At 40.2% G+C, this 19,819-nt stretch overlaps 1 protein-coding gene across 1 annotated transcript in view; it reads left to right on the forward strand.

The window, feature by feature from the left end:
* The first annotated feature begins 11,808 nt into the window (after positions 1–11,808).
* Ptchd4 (patched domain containing 4) overlaps positions 11,809–19,819 on the forward strand; it is a 180,934-nt gene continuing 172,923 nt past the window's right edge. The window contains exon 1 of the mRNA XM_055614900.1: positions 11,809–12,234. Within this exon, the coding sequence (XP_055470875.1) occupies positions 11,809–12,234 (426 nt within the window). The remainder of the gene's footprint in view (positions 12,235–19,819) is intronic.

Here is a 19,819-nt window from a genome sequence, read left to right on the forward strand (position 1 = left end):
TAGATCATCTGACAGTAAGGGAGGAGGAATTCCCCATTGAGTGCATTAGGAAAGAGGGATAGAGGAGGAAGAGGGAGGATGGGGCTGAGGGGATCCAAGGGAGGGGGCTACAACTGGGATACAAAGTAAATAAATTGTAAAACATAATAATAATAAAAGAAATAAAATAAATGGGAAAATCTATGTATCATAATAATAATGAGTAGGGGGAGCAGAGGAGAAGGAGAAGAAAAGTTTTTGAAGGGAGACTATGAATTGGAAATAAGAGTCAATGAGGGACAGCTAACATAATCCATGTGGCATGAAATCAGAAGGGAGGCTACTGGGAAGAGGAAGGAAAAGGGCTAGGAATGGGGAGGAGGATACTGAAGAGGAGTGTGGATAAAGGGCCAAGAGGAGCAAAGCATATATTAAAATGCTGTAATGGGATCCATTATTCAATATGATAAAGCAATGCATAGAAATCTTTGTTTTTCCCTGTTCCTTAAAAACATATGATAGCCTCAATTTTACCTAGCACATCTACTACCCGTGTTTTACACACCAAAAAACAACTTCTGTTCTACAAGAAAAATATCCTCATGTAGACATTCTGGAAAGACAACGTAACAATATCTTCCAAAAGCTGAAAACAAAAACAAAAAAAACATGAAAACGTGTGTGTGCTTACACTTAATAACAGTGTTTATCTATTGTGAAACATTAACAGCAGCAGGATTTGAAGCTAGACCAAATATATACAATAAGGGCATGGTTGAATGAATGAAAAAGTCCATTCTGCATAAAATTACAAAAACTGTAAGAGATAACTATTTTTAGCATTACTAGTTATATGCACTTTAATGATTTCACAGTGCATAAATATTACTTTGAGATAAGAAATGTAATGAAAAAAGGTTTTATACAATTGATTGAATTTTGTGAGGAGGTAAATAAACAATAAAATGCATTTGTACAAAGTGACGAATTTATGACTAAAGCTCCAGCAACATTTTCAGAAATGTGAAGCAATCTTTACACAAAAAAGAAAGCTCCAGCTCTCTAACTTTACCTCACCTATGCAATGTACACGCCTCAGAAGCAGCAATCTCTTCAGTTGCTCAGGAAGATTCCAGTTGTTTGGTAATTCTTTGACAAATGTGCTAAATGAGCCTGGCATCCAACCTCTTCATAACCTTGCCCTGGCTCATTGCTTCAGAATTTTCTTTTGTTAATCCTCCCTTAAATTTACATCCTGGTTGTAATGATTATTGTTTGGATCTCAAAAATCGCCAAGAAAGGAAGCAGCTGCTGGAAATGCACAGTGCTCAAAACAAGAACAATGAGCACTAAGATCAACATAACTTGTTATCACCCCCAGGGTGGTGCTGCCATTGGCTGAGAAATGGGAAAGTCCAGACAAAGACAGTAGAGAATACAAGGAGTGACACCAACTGGAACACAGACCATATCATAGGTCACAAGGACTAAACATCAAAGTCAAAGAAAATTTGTTATGGGACATTTATGCTTCTGTCCTCGTCCTTAGATTTGTCTAGATGTGTGTTCTTTAAGGAGAACAAACGAATTATGTAGCTATTGTGTTATATATTACTATCACATGAAAACTTTGCCCCAAACTGACAATTTATGTTGAAGAGGCGTTGACTTCATTAAGCCCAAGCTAGTATGTTGCTTAGGCCCTGGCTGCCTAAGACCACAGAGGGTATGAGCAGAGACAGGAACTAACCCTTTAAGTGCCACCTATGCTTAGAAAGACAGAAATATAAGAAGAGAGGAGAGCAGGTTAATGCCTTAAAAAGAGTCTTTCATCTCATCTGCTTCCAGCCATTTATAGAAGGAGAAAACGGATAAACAGAGGCAGTCAATCACTTTGGAGCTTAGTCCTGCTTCTCTGGTCAAGTGGTCTGCCTCTGCTATAGTTCTGAGAGCAGTGATGTCTGTGTCTCTCTCATTATCTCCTTTGCACTAGTCCATCATTCAGGGATATGTGGGCTCGTGCACTTCTTGAAGCACTGTGTCTGTTTACTCTCTGCCAGTGTCAACCTTGTACTGCTCCAAGGACATTTGTGTTGGGTAGTAGTCAACTCAGAACAAGCAAACTATCACCAACATGTGTGGTAAGAAGCCAATAACATATAACATGTGTGTAGGTATATGTGCAGATTCCTCTTGACTATATAGAGTACAAATGTGTTTTTTTAAAGCACAACCCTCGTTTTTCATGTCCTATGTGGCATAGATTATTTTACTACAATAAAGACTGCAATCAGTTTTAAATCAGTTCAGCAAAGGAGAGTTCATTTCACAAAGATGAGCTCCACAGAAAGAAATTTCATTACAATTTTTGTATGTGAGTATTGATCTTACTAAATAACTAAATGTCCAGTCTCAGCCTATATGTTTTCTGTAGGAGTATTTTATACTTCCATACAGTTATGTGAAGTTCATTTAAAAAAAAATGTTTACACTTTTTATATGAGCTGATGTTGCTTGCATTGCTTTTCCTAACTGAAGGCTGGATAGCTCCCAAAGGTCATCTTAGAATTCCTCTGTTTGACTGACAAGCTGAAAGCCAAATGTTTGAATGTCAAACATTGTCTCAGTTTGTATGCTGTCTACTGCTATTTAACTTACACTATTTCTGAAGAAATCTGTTTTCTCTAGTAAGAAAACTCTATCTGAAACACAGCCACAGATTTTCTTGAACCAGGAATTGAGGTCTCCCGTATCTTTTATTTCTATGTTCTAAAGGGACAAAATCATCAGAAGAGGCAAGATAAAAATGACAGGTTGGAGAGTGGAGAGGTGGCTGCATGACTGGAAGGGGGACAGTGGTTCCTGAACTTCCTAAGACCCACGTTTGACTTCCAGAACTCATACAGCAAAACTCATAACCATCCTTAACTCCAGGTCTAGAGAATCTGCTGCCCTCCTCTGGCCATCATCAGCATCTGCACACACGTGGGAGATAATAAACAGACACATTCAAACACATACACAAGCATACACACACACACTCACCACAATATTTCTAATTAATTAAATTAAAAACTAGAGAAATTGGAAGTAAAAAAGTGAAGGAAATTCAATAATATAGAAGCATATATCAAGATATATATGCACATACAATTTTAGTTCATTTAAAAATCATGATAGAACAAATAGTTCTCTCATCTGACAGTTCAAGATTAACAGTGAATTTCATCTTTTACCAATACGTAGTATTGGAAAGGTACTCAGGAAGCAGTCACAAGTTTTAGGAGCAGTGATAGTCTATGGGGAGGGTTGAACAGCAGGAGAATCCCATAGCTGTAAACAATATCACTAAGTTGTAAGAAATAAAAGAAATAATAAAATGGTGAAAATGGGCTGTTTTCATAATAGTTACATACTTTTACTTCAAATAGTATCAGTGTTCAAATGTCCTTTGCACACTGGATTAGGGCTCACTGTCTATGCTGCCTCCTCTCCTCAAGCCCCCTTTCACTGATTAATCTCCCTTTCTTTCCTCCTGAACAAGGGCATCTGTAACTAAAGTTCTCCTACTGCTGTTCTCCTTACAGTGATATGAACATGAATGTTGCTATTTGATAAGGTAAGAACAACATGAGACTTTGTTTAAAAGCAGTATGTTTAACATGGGATGCTTCATTAATGAAAGTTGGATGCCTGTTTCCGTTCAAGCAATGGCTTTGTTAACTTTTTTTTTTTTTTTAAGTTCAAGCAGCCTTGTCAACTGAAGAGCATTTTCATTCATGGTTAGAATGGTACATGAGTATTCATGAGAAACTCATCTTGAAAGAGCAAGCATCTCTCTGGACATAGTGAACATAATCTGAACATTAGTTCAAGTTTATGAAGAAAACATGTACCCATGAGTTCATCCAAAAACTAATATCCATTTTAGAGTCATTCGAATAATGCTATGTTAGACAGATTTACAGGGAAGAAAAGTTCATTCTATCATAAAAAAGAAAGGAAAGGAAGGAAGAAAATAAATTATTTTGGGTCTAGAACTGACTGACTTGTATCTCTTTAGGATGTAAAAAAGGTAAAATAAAAATAACTTCAAGATACATTTTAATATGTGGCCTTCTTCTTCCTGACTTAGGAGCTGTCTATTTAAGCAGTGAAAGCCTAATGCAGACAAAGCAGCAGGTAGCCTGTATGGATGGATCCAGGAAGACTCGACACTGTGACGTAATTTGGCAGGAAGACTTTAATCTTCAGCCTAGCTACTCTTCTGTGTCTATATTTCAGGTATTTTTCCAGCCTTTATCAATTTGCAGAGCATTTCCAAAGTTTCTGTTCTTACGTTCTGGGACACCCTCAATCCTTTGCTACCATACAAATGCACAAATCAGCAAAGGGGGGGGAGCAGACTGAGATTCAAGCAGGGACCAATGGCTAATGTTTGATAACTGTTTGATAAGATCTGCGGAATCTAACAAATTACTGCAAAAACTCAAGCTCCAGATTGTCATGAGGTCAGAGCTGGAGAGAAGTTAATGAGCATGTAATTCATGTCCGCTGCTTTACACTAGCTTACAGACATAAAGCTAAAGTTTTTTCCTGTGGAATGGTTTGGCCAAGGTGATACAGTGACAAAGCAGGACGGGATGCTGATCATTAAGATAAAGCTACATCTTGATTGACTGGTATCTTTTCCAGAACACTATCCACTTTCTACCTTAAGAAAGTACTAGTTCAAAGGATGAGAAGAGTCATAATAGAAACAGTTTGTGGGGGCATGTGTGGTATCCTGAGTCTAAATATCAGTTACCCTAACACACACACACACACACAGAGGCAGAGACAGACAGACAGACAGAGATAAACATACACTGACAGACAGACGGAGATTGCCAGACGGAGCATTTTGTATCTCTAATCACATCATTAGGAAGAAATAGCCAGATTCCAGAAGCCTAGCCCAGTGAGGTTCAGTCAGAGAGCATTACTCAAAAATATGGTAATGAACAGCTAAGGATGACATTGACTTCTGGACTGCACACACACACACAAACACACACACACGTTCTGTGAAAATGTCTATGCTCATAACTCATGAGTCAGCTTAATCTTCCCTCCTTTTAAGATATCTAGTTGAATATTGGCTATTAGAATGAAAACGATCTTTAGTTTAGGTTTTAAGCACACAACAAAAGCCCCTGGGGTCTGCCTATCTCCAGCCCCCTCAATTCTGGGCTTACAGACATTTGTGGCCCTACCCACATTTTTTATGCATGATGTGGATATAAACTCAGGTCTACAGGCTTCTCACCAAGCCTTCTTCCCACTTCTGACAAAGACACAAAATATTTGTAGAGACTTATATCAGTAAGTCCTATTTCACATGGTAATGAGAACTATGTTTTTCAAGAGAATAATATACGTTTGTATATCACTTAAGTAAAGACTTCCTTTCCATCTTATTATAAAATTTTACAACAATGACAAAAAAGGAAATTAAAATAAAAGATCAGTTCTTCCTTTTGATTTAGTTCATAAAGCAGGACCCCCTAAAATAAATATGCTTCATGCAGAAAACTCTCCTCAGAGATTACAGTTAGCTGCTAAGCATCCGAACATCCACAACATCCACCATGCTTCTTCCTAGAGAAATGTTGGTCTAAAACAAAACACACCCAAGATAAACTACACACGTGACAGCGAGCTCATGGATGGAGCTGGCCCCATTCCCAGCCCAGGAAGAGTCCTGGTTGGCCTAAGCCAATTCCTCTCACCAGTGATTCATTTAGACACAGGCAAGGGAAATAAGACTTGCAAGGAAATCCACTGGGAGTCTTCTGGGAAAAGGCTTCTTTACTCTTTGAAGAAACATGCATGCGGGCGGAAGCAGTTTCTCCTTCCTCTGAATCTTGTTTTGTCTGCTTGTCCTGGCTGTGAACAAGTACCAGCTCAAAATGTCAACCCAGAATGAGGGAGGGGACCGGAATTGCTAAGAATGCCTTTGAATCTCTGAGGCAACTAGTTTCGAAACTGCCATTCTTTGCATTTATTATGTATGTGGGACAAGAAGTATCTGTATTAATTGAGCCCCCTGTTGCTGAAGGTATCCAAAATGCTGAAGATCAGAATTGTCTCTAATAATCACATACACACATATATGTACATATCAAACCCGAACAATAGGTGCTGCTAATCCTAGGAACAAACATTCCTTGAAACCACCACACTTCTTCACACAAGTCCTGTGTGAAATGTCGAATGTTATTTGGAGTGCACAGCGAGAAGCTGGGGTGGACAAAGCCAGAGAATGTAGGAAGATGGTGAAATAATTTGCTACCTGGCTCTTGCCTTCATGTCTTCTTTTGGGACCCATAGCTACACTGCATCATAAAGACTCCCAGAGGAGTTTACGTCCTATTCTGAGGAATGTACCAGAAGAGATACTGGTCACTCTACCCAAGTCATCACACCTCCCTCATGTGCTCCTCCAAGCTTGTTTCCCTTCCATCTACTAGGCTGGGAAATGACCTCAGGAATGAGCTTGAATGTCCCTAATTAAAAGTAAGTGAACATAGACCCACACCTCTGTCTTCTCCCTTCCCCAGCCAACCAGGAACGTCCCCAATAAATAGTAACTTTGAGCACCATATAGAATTTCGTTTTGTAACGATGAGATTTGGAGGCTTGTTATAATTGCTACTGTAAGATTAGCTCAGTCAATTTATAGCATTCTGATGAGTGTCCTCCCTGAATAAATGGATGAATGGGATTCAGGTTTACAAGTAAGGACAGTGAGGATCTGAGACTCAAGTAATTCACCCAGAACATCTAGAAAGTGAGTTGTGGAAACATTCTGTATCCCCTGGAGTCCTTTGCATGAAGGAACCACCACATAAATTCTAATTTGGCTCTAAGTCGTGATATTGACCAATATATTAAAAAAAATGAAGGCTGTATGAATTAAACATTATTGATTATTGTGCTGTTATTGATACTTCCCCAAATACAACTGCTTTTAGCTCTCTATTAAGGTTTATTTCAAGACGTGCTTGCAAGAATTATCATGTGATTCATATCCATTGATGTTTTAGCAAAGATTAGCTTTCTATAGATTGATCATTTCTAACATCTCTCCTTCTTAGTGTATAATTTGTCTTTCTAATGACTCCCTGGTTGTATTTAATGTTAGTTTCTCAAAAGTATCAAAATTAAGAGAAGTGACTCTCTTTCTTTCTTCATTTAAACCTTTTTTCCTAATAGGAATTGATACATTTTATCGTTAAAAAAAAAAAAAAAAAAAACCAACTTGAAAGGTACCTCAAAAGCCAGGTTTTCCACTGTGGAATTCAGGTTACAGATTAGAAAGAAAGATGGACTACAGCTGGCTGAAGAGATGGCTCAAAGGTTAAGAGCACTCTTCCAGAGGTCCTAAGTTCAATTCCCAGCAAACACATAGTGGCTCATAACCATCTATAGTGAGATCTGGTGTGCAAGTATACATGTAGGCAAAACACTGAATACAAAGTAAATATTTAAAAAAAAAAAAAAGATGGACTACAGCTATCTGTGTAGCACTGTATAATGGAAAAATGCATCAATGTAAACCCTTTTGTACTAATATAAACTATATTTTTTAATAAAATAACAAAGGATATATTGTAAGATATGTATATACATATATCCTGCTCTGTCTACCGAGAGGGGCTAAAAATAATGGCAATCAACAAACAAGAAAGCAAACAGCAAAAACCTTTGTTTTTGACATAATTTCCAAAACAACACAAACAAAATATTCAAGACTTCTAGAAAAGGTGGCTAATTCTAGAACTAGTAAGATATAAGGAGAACCCGGACAATTTTGTAAGATTATATAGTAATGCATGTTCATTTAAAAGAGAGAGAAAAGGCACCCCATAAGAATTGGATATGTCAAACGGATTTGGGAGTCAAAGACTCAACTGAAAATGTGGTCAAGGGCTAAATTCAGAATAATCTGAATAATCCAGCCATCTATAATCATAATGTGAAGTATAAAGAAATATCTATAGGTTTACATCAAGGAAACTAAAAGCTAATAGTAGTGTAAAATAGACCAGTATCCTGCATAGAAAAATTTCAAATTATTTGCAGACCTATCTTCAAGAAGGAAAGAGGGAGAGCTAGCTCTCCATCCCTCTAGTGTAGACGCATCTAGCAAGTTCCCTCTCAAAAATATAGTATGGAATATGGTTAATTTCACGATTAAGAGAACCGATAATCATGACTTCAGGAAAGCAGCTGGGCTCACATTAAGGGTCATGTTGACGGAACACATCCTTGGGATACAAAACCAGCACTTTCCCCCTGTGTTCTTTCTTCACCAAACTCCATCCAATCCTGACATAAATACCCCATAGTTCCAACTAAGGAAAAATTCTAAAAGGGCACAATGAATTCTCCTCCAAACTTTCAAGGAGATCAATCAAAAGCAAAAGACTGCCCTGTCTGGAACACTGTCACAATTAAAAGAGGCCAAAGTAAATATGACCACTGAATGTAATGTGGATATATAGACAAGATCCTGGGACAGAAAAAGAAAATGGGTTAGAAACTGAAGAAATCTGAATAAGCGTTTATTCAATTAATACTAATGAATCAAAGCTGGTTCAGTAATTACATCAAATGTACTTTACTAGTATATTACTAATGAAAGAAATTGTATAATGGTTAGAACTCAACTCCCTGTACTTTGTAAAATTTTCTACAACCTAAAGCACCTAAAATTAAGCCAATTTTATTTTGTCACCATCAGTCTCACAACCAAATTATAAATGGAAATATTTTGATGCCACCTTTATCTTTCATCTGTGCATATTCCTGTATCTTTTTAGGTGGTTTCATATAGTACATAATTCTCACTAACAGTAAGAGTATTTCCAAGTATTATAATTCTACATGATGTGTATTTATGTTATTCATTTCAGCAATCTATTATACTTTATTTTTAGTCAATTATATACTGTAATCCCCCCCCCAATTAAGATGACCCTATTAGGAAAAGAAATGAAGGGAGTGCAAAGAGAAAGCTAGGAAAAAATAATTATAGCAATCAGGTATTCTGTGGTAACTGAAGCGGGTGTCTACTGTTGGGAACAGGGCAAACATGATGGGCAGAAAAAGAAAATACTCATATATTAGTCCCAGCTTCCGTGATAACTCTGGGTGTCCTGTGGGAGCACCCTAACCTCCCTACTGTCTAAGGCTCTTGTTTATAGAACGGAATAGGTAATTTATTCAACAGAGTCCCTTTTCAAATCTTACTGCTGTACTTTTTAAGTTTCGTAGAAATTTCCAATGAAGAATATGACCAAATCTACTACTTAATATAATCAAGAGACTGAGGAAAATCATTGATAGATATTTTAAAACCTATTATCTAAGATTCATTTGTTTTGTGTGCATATGAGTGAATAGGCGTGTGTGTATATACATATGTGCACAGAATGTGCATCCCTGGTGCCTGTGGAGGTCAGAAGAGGGCAATGGCTTCCATGACGTCAGAGATACTGAGGGTGGTGGGCCACCAGGTAGGTGGTGGTGACCGCCTTAGCTCTTCTACAACAACAAGCGCTATTTGCCGCTGAGCTATATCTCCAACCCTGATATACTTTTCTCTTTTTGCTGCATAACCAAAAGTTTTGTATCCCCTGGCACTGATGGAATAACTTGTAAGTGGTATTAAAATCTGATAGTTGAAAACAGAAAAGGCTTCTCACTGAAGGCGAGTGTGGCAAAGTCACTGAGTTCAGCTCAACACAAGGAGTGGCAGTCTAACAGTAGAATGACCTTCCTAGGAAACTGGAAAGGTCTTAGATGTGAAGAAGGTTGTAGCTTGGGCTGGCTGGTGAACTACCAAGGATATTACAGAAACTATTTCCCAACAGAGTTATGAAGATACATTTCAGTTTTATAAGGCTGGAAACTTTATGTAACCGTGTTTACACAATCCTATAAATTCTGGTCTTCAAATGGTATCTTTACTCCTAAACTACGGCGTTTTATTTGCTGCCTTAGATGAGGGATCGCTTCCAATAAAGAAAAATAAATAAATAAACTATCTGTTTAGAAGATGAGCCCGTTAGCTGTTTGAGTGCTGGGATGTGCGTTCCTCTAAGCCTCTGATGGAAAATGGGTCTCTGGCTGTTACTAAGAACTTGAGCACACAGCACCCGTGGAGATTGTATTCTTTACGGAAGTCATTACAACCTGGGAAAATCAGTTCACAACCAAATTGCACAATTTGTTCTCAGGATTTCTTCATCTTGTTTTTGTTTGTTTCGTTTTGTATTTTCCCCCCCACAGGAAGTTAGGAATACCCCCAGCAGGTTTAAAATTATGCACAAATGTTTGAAATTGACCTAGTCTGCTAGGGGGGAGTTCGGGCCTTCACACTTCGGGGCATGTGGGAGTTTTCTTTCTCTATGATGGAGACCTAAGTGTTTTCTGCAAGATCTGCAGGATGCTGTCCCCTGCCCACCTAGCTCCCTTTCTTCAGGCGAAACTGCCTGCTGTGTCTCTGAAAGTTTTGCATCTGAAATTCTCCCAACAGGGGAAAATTAGCCTAAACTATATGCCCGGAAGCAGCTGTGATAAGAAAGCAAGAGCGGGGGGGGGGGGGGTTGGAAGCGATAGAGAAGGAGCAGAAGCCAGTATTAAAAACTTTAGGTCCTGAAACCTCAAGCTTACAGAACATGTGTATAATACTTGAGAAGCCACACCGCTTTATCTGCCTTATTCTCTCTCTCTCTCTCTCTCTCTCTCTCTCTCTCTCTCACACACACACACACACACACACACACACACACACACACACTACAATTGCTTTCTTCCCAGCCTCCAGAGCAAGGAAGAATCTGGAGAGCCCCAATCAGGAGTATAGATGGGGTCTCTGGCAGGCCCCAGCTCAGGGGACCAATTAGCCTGGAAAGTGTTGCAAGGAAAGTCCTTGCATGCTTTGTGGAATGTTAAAAATGCAGCATCATCCTCTCTGCTTCCTCCTCTTTGGCCAAAAGACAGAATTCGAGGGCACGGGGCAGAAAGAGGAGCTTAAAATCTGCCCCTGGAGGAGCATGGAGCCCCTCCCTCCTAGGTTCTTGATGGCCCCTGCTCCAATGGGCCAGCAGCGCCTTCACCCTTTACCTCTCCCATTCATTCTAGCCCGGAGAAGAAGGAAAACAAAACTCTAAAAATAACTGTCAGCATCTTAAAAAGAGAAAAGCTTCGCTGCCCCCCCCCCTTCTACTCCCGCCCTCCCTCCGCGCCACGGGGCACATGTCTGCTTCTTACAACACCGAGAGGCACATGGTCCCAGATAGACACCGAAGCCCATCGGGACAGAGAGGAAATCCACCTCTGTGGGACGCTCCGCGCAGAACAGCCACCATCCAGCGAAGGAGGCCGGGGGACTGCAGCAGCGACATGAAGAAGGGCTAGAGCGAGGGGACGCGCGGCTCATGCGGTGAGAGGCAGCGCGCGCGGCCGGCCAGGGCGAGGGGAGGACGGGGACACCGGGTGGGCCCCGCCACCCCCCGCAGCTCCCTCCCGCCGTCCGGCCCCCACGCGCGCTCCCGAGACTTGCCGGCCTTGCTGCAACTTGCTGCAGTGTTTGAAAGAGTAGTAAGAGCGCATGGAGGTGGGGCCGGGGGAAGACCGGGCGGAGCGGTTGCGGGGTGTGCGCGGGGAGGGGGCGGGGAAGAGGCGGAGGAGGAGGTGGGGAGAGGGGGGGCTTATCCCTGGGGTGGGGGGGAATGGGAAGGGGGAAAGAGGGGTAGCCCCGGCGCTTACACATGTCACATGTGCTTTTTAAGACGGCCGGGAGCGCCTGCGAGCTGGATCTGGTGGAGGATGCTGCGGCAGGTGTTTCGCAGAGGGCTCCAGTCATTCTGCCACAGGCTGGGCTTGTGTGTGAGCCGGCACCCGGTCTTTTTCCTCACCGTGCCGGCAGTCCTGACCATCACCTTCGGCCTCAGCGCGCTCAACCGCTTCCAGACCGAGGGCGACCTGGAGCACCTGGTTGCTCCCAGCCACAGCCTGGCCAAGATCGAGCGCAGCCTAGCCAGCAGCCTTTTCCCCCTGGACCAGTCCAAAAGCCAGCTGTATTCGGACTTACACACCCCTGGGAGGTATGGCAGGGTGATCCTCCTCTCCCCACCCGGGGACAATATTTTGCTCCAGGCTGAGGGGATCCTGCAGACCCACCGAGCCGTGCTGGAAATGAAGGTGAACCACAAGGGCTATAATTATACTTTTTCCCATCTGTGTGTGTTGAGAAATCAGGATAAGAAATGCGTGCTGGATGATATTATTTCAGTGCTAGAGGATCTCAGGCAGGCTGCCGTCTCCAATAAGACAACAGCCAGGGTGCAAGTAAGGTATCCCAACACTAAATTAAAGGTATGCTCCTCCTGCATGCTCCTGCCGCTTAAAGAGGCGGCACTTCATTTCTTGCCCTAAACAAGCAAAGAAAATGCAGAGGTCTCATCCTTAAGACTGGGAAGCTATGGCTTCTTTCATTTCTGGAGGGGTGGGAGGGAAACGATGGGCAACTGAGCAAAGAAAATGGGCGATGAACGGTATTACTAGATAAGAAGAAATTCAAAGCCAAATCAAATACCAAAAAAAAAAAAAAAAAAAGAAAAGAAAAAAAAAAAAGTTTCTGAGACCCTGCAGTTACATCTTTGTTCAGGGTTAATAAATCAGTGGATGGAAGGGGGAGGGGGTGTCCTGAACAATTGGGGGATTTCTGTTCATAACGGGGCTCGATGTATTTCTTATTACTGATTACACATCCACCTGGAATCATCCCCACCTTTTCTCATCTTCAGCCTGGCTTGGTTTTTGGCCGGGATGGTCATGGAATTTTGCTGCCCTATGGGTATGTCTGTGGATTATGAATGTGGCAGGGATTCCAGGAAGTGTGTGTGTGTGTGTGTGTGTGTGTGTGTGTGTGTGCGCGCGCGCGCGCGAGCGCGAGCGCGCTTGCATAGCAAAAAGAAGTAGCGATTTTCTATGAATCAGAACAGGTATGTGTGCTTAGCTGCTACCTTAGTTTATTTAGTATGCCCTTCCTCTCCCAGAAAGTATCCCAGAACCAAAGAAGATTGATCACAGCTGCCTGAGTAACAAAAGAAAAGGAAAAGTCCATCATCAGCAGAAAGTACACGGCATTTCAACGTTAAACGGGCTAGGCTGTTTGAACTCTCAAATCAAAATGTGACATTCAGTGAGGTTCCTAAACTCATTCGACACTGTCAGGACTGAGGTGGTGCAGCCAATGAGGCACGCAGTCTGCAGGTGATTCAAGTCTCGGGGACAAATGTGGCTTCTCAAAGACTCACTGCACCATTTGTACACTTGACCCTGTGGGCACTCAGAAGCGATGCCTCCTAGAACTCCCAAGACAGGTGCTTCCCAAGAAGAAAAGGGTAGTGTGTGGGGGAGGCAGGGGTGTGGGGACTATGTATGCTCCTTTACGTAGATAATAAAACAGGGAAGACCACCATAGACTGTCGAAATGCCCATTTGTTAAATTTACCAGCTTCACCAGTGTGTAAAATACAAATAACTTTCTCAGGACTTGTTAAGAGAAAATTCTCATTTCCTGAGGTAAGCGACAATTTAGTAGTTAGAATCTAGTGCAAATCTTGCCTTGCCTCTTTAGAGATTGGCACTTTATTGGCAGTAATTCAGTGGCTGACATTGGTCTTAGCTTTACCAAAATGAGCAGCCCTCTGTGGTCCAGGGAAAGCAGAGAGATACATCATTAGCTTAAACTGGGTGAAGGGCTTGCCTGCTTTGTGTGTACTGATGGGGCATGATGGATATCTATGATTGGGTGGCATGCTTTTCATTTCCCCAGTCCTTTGCCATCGTCATTATTGCTTGCTAAGGAAAGGATGTGGTGGAGAGGCGGTCTTTCTCCCCTGTAGCCCTAACCCAGTTTTTCTGGTGTCATTCAAATACCTAAAGATTTGTAACTGTGTCATAGCCACGCTTTGGTTTGTTTTCCCTGTTGAGTCAAGTTTGCAGGTAATTAATATGCATTGTTAGTTGGATCTGAATCGCCTTTATTCAGCAATACTCTCCAAGTACTTCATCCAGTCAGCAGCCGTGGACATTTTGTTTGTAACACAAATCTCTGTGGTATCCCTTTTATTCACTTAACAGTTATGGGGTGTACCTATTTTACTTGCTGTGAGGTCTTCTAGACTGAACTATGGCAAGATAAATGTTCCCACTTCTAGTGAGCTTCAAGGTAGTGGATGTCAGCACTTTCATTCACTAAGTCAAGGGTAACTCAGAAGCAGGGGCCTCAGCAATTGTTGAGTGCACTCTTGAGTCAACACCATGCTGCCCTATAAGATGTCTTCTGCCTACGCTGTTTAACTTACTGGTTGGTTGAGTTGGTTGGCGGTCAGATTGTCAGGACTCTGTGTAACCATGAAGGAATGGTGTAATTCATTACAAAGTTTGCTAGGTAATAGAATGAGTCTGTTAGCCATAAAGGGAACAGAAATATGGACTGACACATATGGACTGACATTCTTATTTAGCTGTATTCCATCATTAATCTTTCCTCCAATGTCCTGGATTAAGTCTGTCTTTATGACTTCAAAAGGGGTCTTTAAGCTATCTTGTGGTAAATGAGCTTTTTGATATATATTCTGGGAACAACAAACACTCTCAAGGCTAGACATAGTCTCACAAGTGTTCTTGCAGTATAAAATACAATTTGATAAGTACCACAGAAGACTAAAATTTTGCCATGGAGACTCCAGGGGATCTCAAGAACAGAACCCTTCGGCAGAGAGTAAAATGAGATCACCTTCACCTTTGTTTGGGTGTTGTTTTCAAATGATTTTAATCCATGTGTGGCAATATTTCTTAACATGTCACTCCATGATACACGTTGTTTTTGTGGCTGAAAGGAGAAATGTCATACGTATATTTTAGTTTTTTAATTCATTTTATTCTGCTCTGTTTTACAGTATTCCCACATCTATCCAATATGAAAAACTTCTGTGCTGGGACAGTCCAACAGTGGGGATGAATAATAAGTTTAAGGAAATGGCAAAATAAATAGTAATAGCTGAACAGTGTGAATTAGGATTGTCAGTCACTTAGCTTGAAAAGAGCAGTGGGTGAGGTTTTGGAGATAAGACGAACATATGTAAGCATTGATTGACAGAGAGAAGTGATCATAAACACCTCAGTTATGATGATCAAAGTATTAAAACAGCTGACTTGTCTTGAACCCAGAAAGGTTTACAACTGGTGAACATTATAATTCTGGCAATGTGATTCAGACAAACAGGGTCGCATAAAATTGGTCAAAATGGAAAAATCCACCTAGGAGATTAATGTGAAAAAAAAAAAAAAACAGCAGTTGGCCCAGAATACTACAGAGGTAATCAAATTGATACAGGCTTTTGAAATCTATGCATAAAAGTTCTAAAATCACAAACACCTATGCCTATTTAATGTGGATTCTGTAATCTTTCCTTTGTACTGATCTTTATGGTGTAGCCTCAAGTGCATGCAAAGGACATGTCTTCTTTTTTTGTTCAACTCTTTCCTCTTCTCCCATGTAAAGACAATATTTACAGAAAATACTTATTGACTATCTTAGTAAGTAATTGGTGCACCCATTCGGTCACAAAATTATTATTGATCTTGGTGGCAAACTTGCATTTTAAAGACATCATCTATTTTTTCCAGATGTCTCTAAAGTGTTTTCTTAATCTCAATAATTGAAAGACTCTTACCTTTAATACATACATATGTATGAGCACACACGGTTAAGGGTACACATTAAGTAAGGTAGTACATGTGGACAAGCTGTGTCTTTTAGGTAAAATTCTGTCATATTTTTAAAGCATTCTGGTTTTTGAAATATGAAATGGATAGTCAGGATCTGTATTTATGGGCTGTTCTAGGTGGTAATAAATGTTTTCATTATCATTCAGGCACTTTGGGTGATTACAGATAATGTTTCATAGCTTCTTGAACAAGTCATCATGATTTCAACTTTCTACCTGTGGAAGTGACAATTCTCACATAGCCTAATTCCTGACCAAAAAAAAAAAAAGAAGAAGAAGAAGAAGAAAGAAGAAGAAAGAAAAGCAGATGTAGAACAGATACAGCATAATGTGGTCCTAGACCTCAGCAACTTTCCCACAATCAGAAAGAAGTGACGCAGGTTGGCTATCTCTGTAGCCTTGTCCTTCCTGTTAAACTATGCTAGCCTCCACAACTTTGAACACAATTTAACATCAGTATATACATCGGTATACCACATTTATATATAGGAGAAAGATAGGCATTCCTGATCCTTAATAGAAGACAGTGCTTCTTAAGTACATTGTTCATTTTTGGAAGATGTTACAATTAATTATATCAGTCTGATCTCAATGGAAAGGGAACTTAAGCCAACTTAAAAAGCTGTGGTCATGTTTTTGTTTTTTGTTTGTTTGTTTTTTTTTTGTTTTTTTTCTTTTACTTCTACTCTTAATGCATTCTAAAATCAAACACACACATATTTTCAGATATTCTGATTTAAGCTTACCTTTCTAATTTTGCCTTTCAATAAAAAAAGATTGCAAAAATATTGAATGTGATGTTTATATCCTAAAGGTTTCCAGACATAATGTTCACAGTGTACCATTTAGCGTATGTAAATTTACAAACTGCATCCCAACTTTACAGAGAAAGACCGAGGCGCTTAAACGATTTCCGTGTGCTCCTCAAACTAGTGCCTATATTTGGGCTCAGAGTTAAGCCCAGGTTTGTCTGGCTTCAAGCCTAATTACAACACTCTATTGATCTTACCATTTCTGTACTATACTCTATAACAATTAATGATAGCCTTTCTTACAAAAGAAGGAGAAAGAAAAGGAGGAAGAGGAGAACGAGGAGAAGGAGAGGCAGGCTTCCTGAGCCATTTTCACACAGTTTCCCTTGCTTGCTGGAGTGACTGGCCCACAAAAAGTCGGCAGGATGAAACTCCAGTCAGGGCAAACACCTGCTAGATACCTAACATGGCAGCTGCTGCAAAGTTAGCAAATTCCTCATTGGCACATGACTTCACCTTTGATATCATTTTCCCTCAGCTCAGAACAAAAGGGAGTTCGGCTCTAGGATCAGCTAATGGTGAGAAAACTGAAAGTAACCCAAGGTTTTGTGCCAAGAGCTTATGTGTTAAGAAAGCTTGGGCTTTTCTGGCTTGCTCTGTCACCAAAGAGGAAACAAAAACTGATGAAAAAGCATGTGCTAATCCAATGCACTTTAAGTTGAGACATATTCAGGAGGCCTGGGTTCCAGTGTTAATTCCTCAAAGACAAGTTAGTGACTGACTGATATCACCATCAATTCGGGTGTCAGTTTTGTTTTTTTTTTTTTTTTTTAACGTGGAAAATCAACAGAACCAGGCCAAGATATTGCAGAAATTCTTATCAGCAAGCAAAGTTCTTGTACTGTTGTTGTGCAACACGCCAGAAAAGAGTGTGTGTTATCTTAATGGATTTGCAGTAGATTCGAGCAAACCATTGAAGAATAGTGATCATGAGTTCCTAACCAAATTACTGCATAAGAATTCTAGCTGCCATACCAGGAATTCATTTGTTCATTAACCTGTGAGTATACTGATTGTGCTCAAACTTCCTCAGTGTTGAGGCCCACCTCCTGATCATTGGCTGTGGTGAAGACCTTCTTTAAATGAAATTAAATTATACGTGAATGGACTTATTCACACCACTGTTTTTAATCCACTGTGCTCTCATAAAAATATTTTAATTAGCATGCCAAGTGTTAGATTTTATTATTGCACTTCAAGAAAGGTTTGTATATGTTGGTTCTTCTCTCACTCTTGCTCCCCTGTACCCCATCTACCCTCTTTGCCATCTTAGACTGCCAGTAGCCTGCTTTCTATTCAGTCACATATGCCTGTTGCTAAACCCCTACCTCAATAACCCTCCTCTCCTCACAGTCTCCTATCTAGTTCCATCGTCTCTAACATACTCATACCATCTTAAAAAATCTACATGTAAGACAGAATGCAATTCTTGTCTTTCTGAGTCTGGGTCACCTTGCTTAACTTTAAAGGAGAATATTAAAAGAAATAGAATGGAGGTGGAGTTACATCCCTACATCCTTCTCATTTCCTTGCTTTCAGCTGGTCTGAGGAGGAGTTCCTTGAGGCTTCAAGACACCAAGGACTAGGAATATAAGTGGGGATGGAAGTCAGAGTGCTGTGAGAGCCCTGCTTGAAGGGACTAACTCCTCCCAACCCCTTGGCAAACACACCTTTGCCTCTTCTGGTACATTAAGGCATAATGTAATGAGTTTTCTTTCATCATTTCAACTTTACAATTTTTATTACAGGTACTCTTTAAAATACAGCTGGGTAACATTTTGGCATTTTTAGCCCACTGGCTATTGCAACATGATTTGGCCACATTGCTTTTAATTAAGTTCTAGAATTGATCAGCATATGTTCAGGCCTATTTCATTTATGCTCAAACACTTATAGGTGTGCTCAATATAAGGAGTTTTGAAGATGACATCTGAAAATTGCAAGTTCCTAGATTATCCCCTCCCCCCCAAAAAACCCAACTATGAATTAAATTTCAGTTTCTTCTCTGTATGCACTTTGAAATTTGAGATGTTCCTATCTTAGTTCTAAAGTGAACCTCTATATTTTTAATTCATAACTTGAGTTTAGACTGTCATGTATTTGTTTCAGATCAAAAATATTAACAGAAAATGCATTGTTGGAGGAAACCATGCAGGAAATGTACGGCAAATTATCCGGTAACCGTTCTTCATTGAGAAGCCCTTGGCTTCATCATGTGTACTTGGGCCAGTCACTTGGTGAAGCTTAAAGCTGATTGCAGTCATTCAGCAAACCCTGAAAAATTAAGATTAATTGAACCCTTTTTAAAAGGAGCATTTTGCATGCTTTTTTGAAGGTACTGCAACAGCCATCTCAATGCCGAGTTCTTGTCACTTAAGCTCATTAGCAGCATCAGAGAACACACCACACAGGGACCATAGGTAGGAGCAAGAATGTCTGAGGGAGGTGCTACGTTAAATCACAGCAGAATGTGCCTTTAATACGGTACGGTAATCTGTGAGGTTTCTGAACGAAATTGTTGTGGCAAAGTTTCTTGATGAAATCAAGACTCATTCTTTGTCCTGCTGAGCAATCCAGGCCTCTGAAAGGTCCCTAATGAGTAGTGCTTCAAGAAGAATGGTCTGTGTTTAGGTAAAGTATATGGATTGGAACAGCGAGGGTTTCCTCTCAAGAGGTCCCTGCAAAGTGAGAGGTCTTACCTATCATCCTCTTCCTCACCCCTGCTGTCACAAAAGCTGCAGGCAGAGTGATCTCAGAAGTTGTAAATTTAACCAACCACTGATTGAAAACCTTAGATTGTAACTCTGATTCACAAATACAGACATTTTATTTGCATTATTCTCTAAACAATGTGGGAAAACTATATGGCATTTACACTGTGTTAGCTATTGTAAATATTCTAGAGATTATTTAAAGCATTTAAATAAAAAGGAAGAATAAGAAAACACACAGGAAGATACATGTATATTCTATAAATACAGAGTGCTTAGTTATACAAGGAACTTAAGAAAATGGATTTGGTACTGGCCAGGAATTTATCTTCAATGGATTCTAGGGGAAGATTCTAAGGGAAGGCTCTGGCTCCTGGAAACTCAGAAATCTTTTTCTTTCTTTCTTTCTTTCTTTCTTTCTTTCTTTCTTTCTTTCTTTCTTTCTTTCTTTCTTTCTTTCTTT

This window comes from Psammomys obesus, unplaced genomic scaffold (assembly GCF_907164565.1).
Source record: "Psammomys obesus unplaced genomic scaffold, mPsaObe1.curated_primary_1811, whole genome shotgun sequence".
In the NCBI taxonomy this organism is placed as follows: Eukaryota; Metazoa; Chordata; class Mammalia; order Rodentia; family Muridae; genus Psammomys; species Psammomys obesus.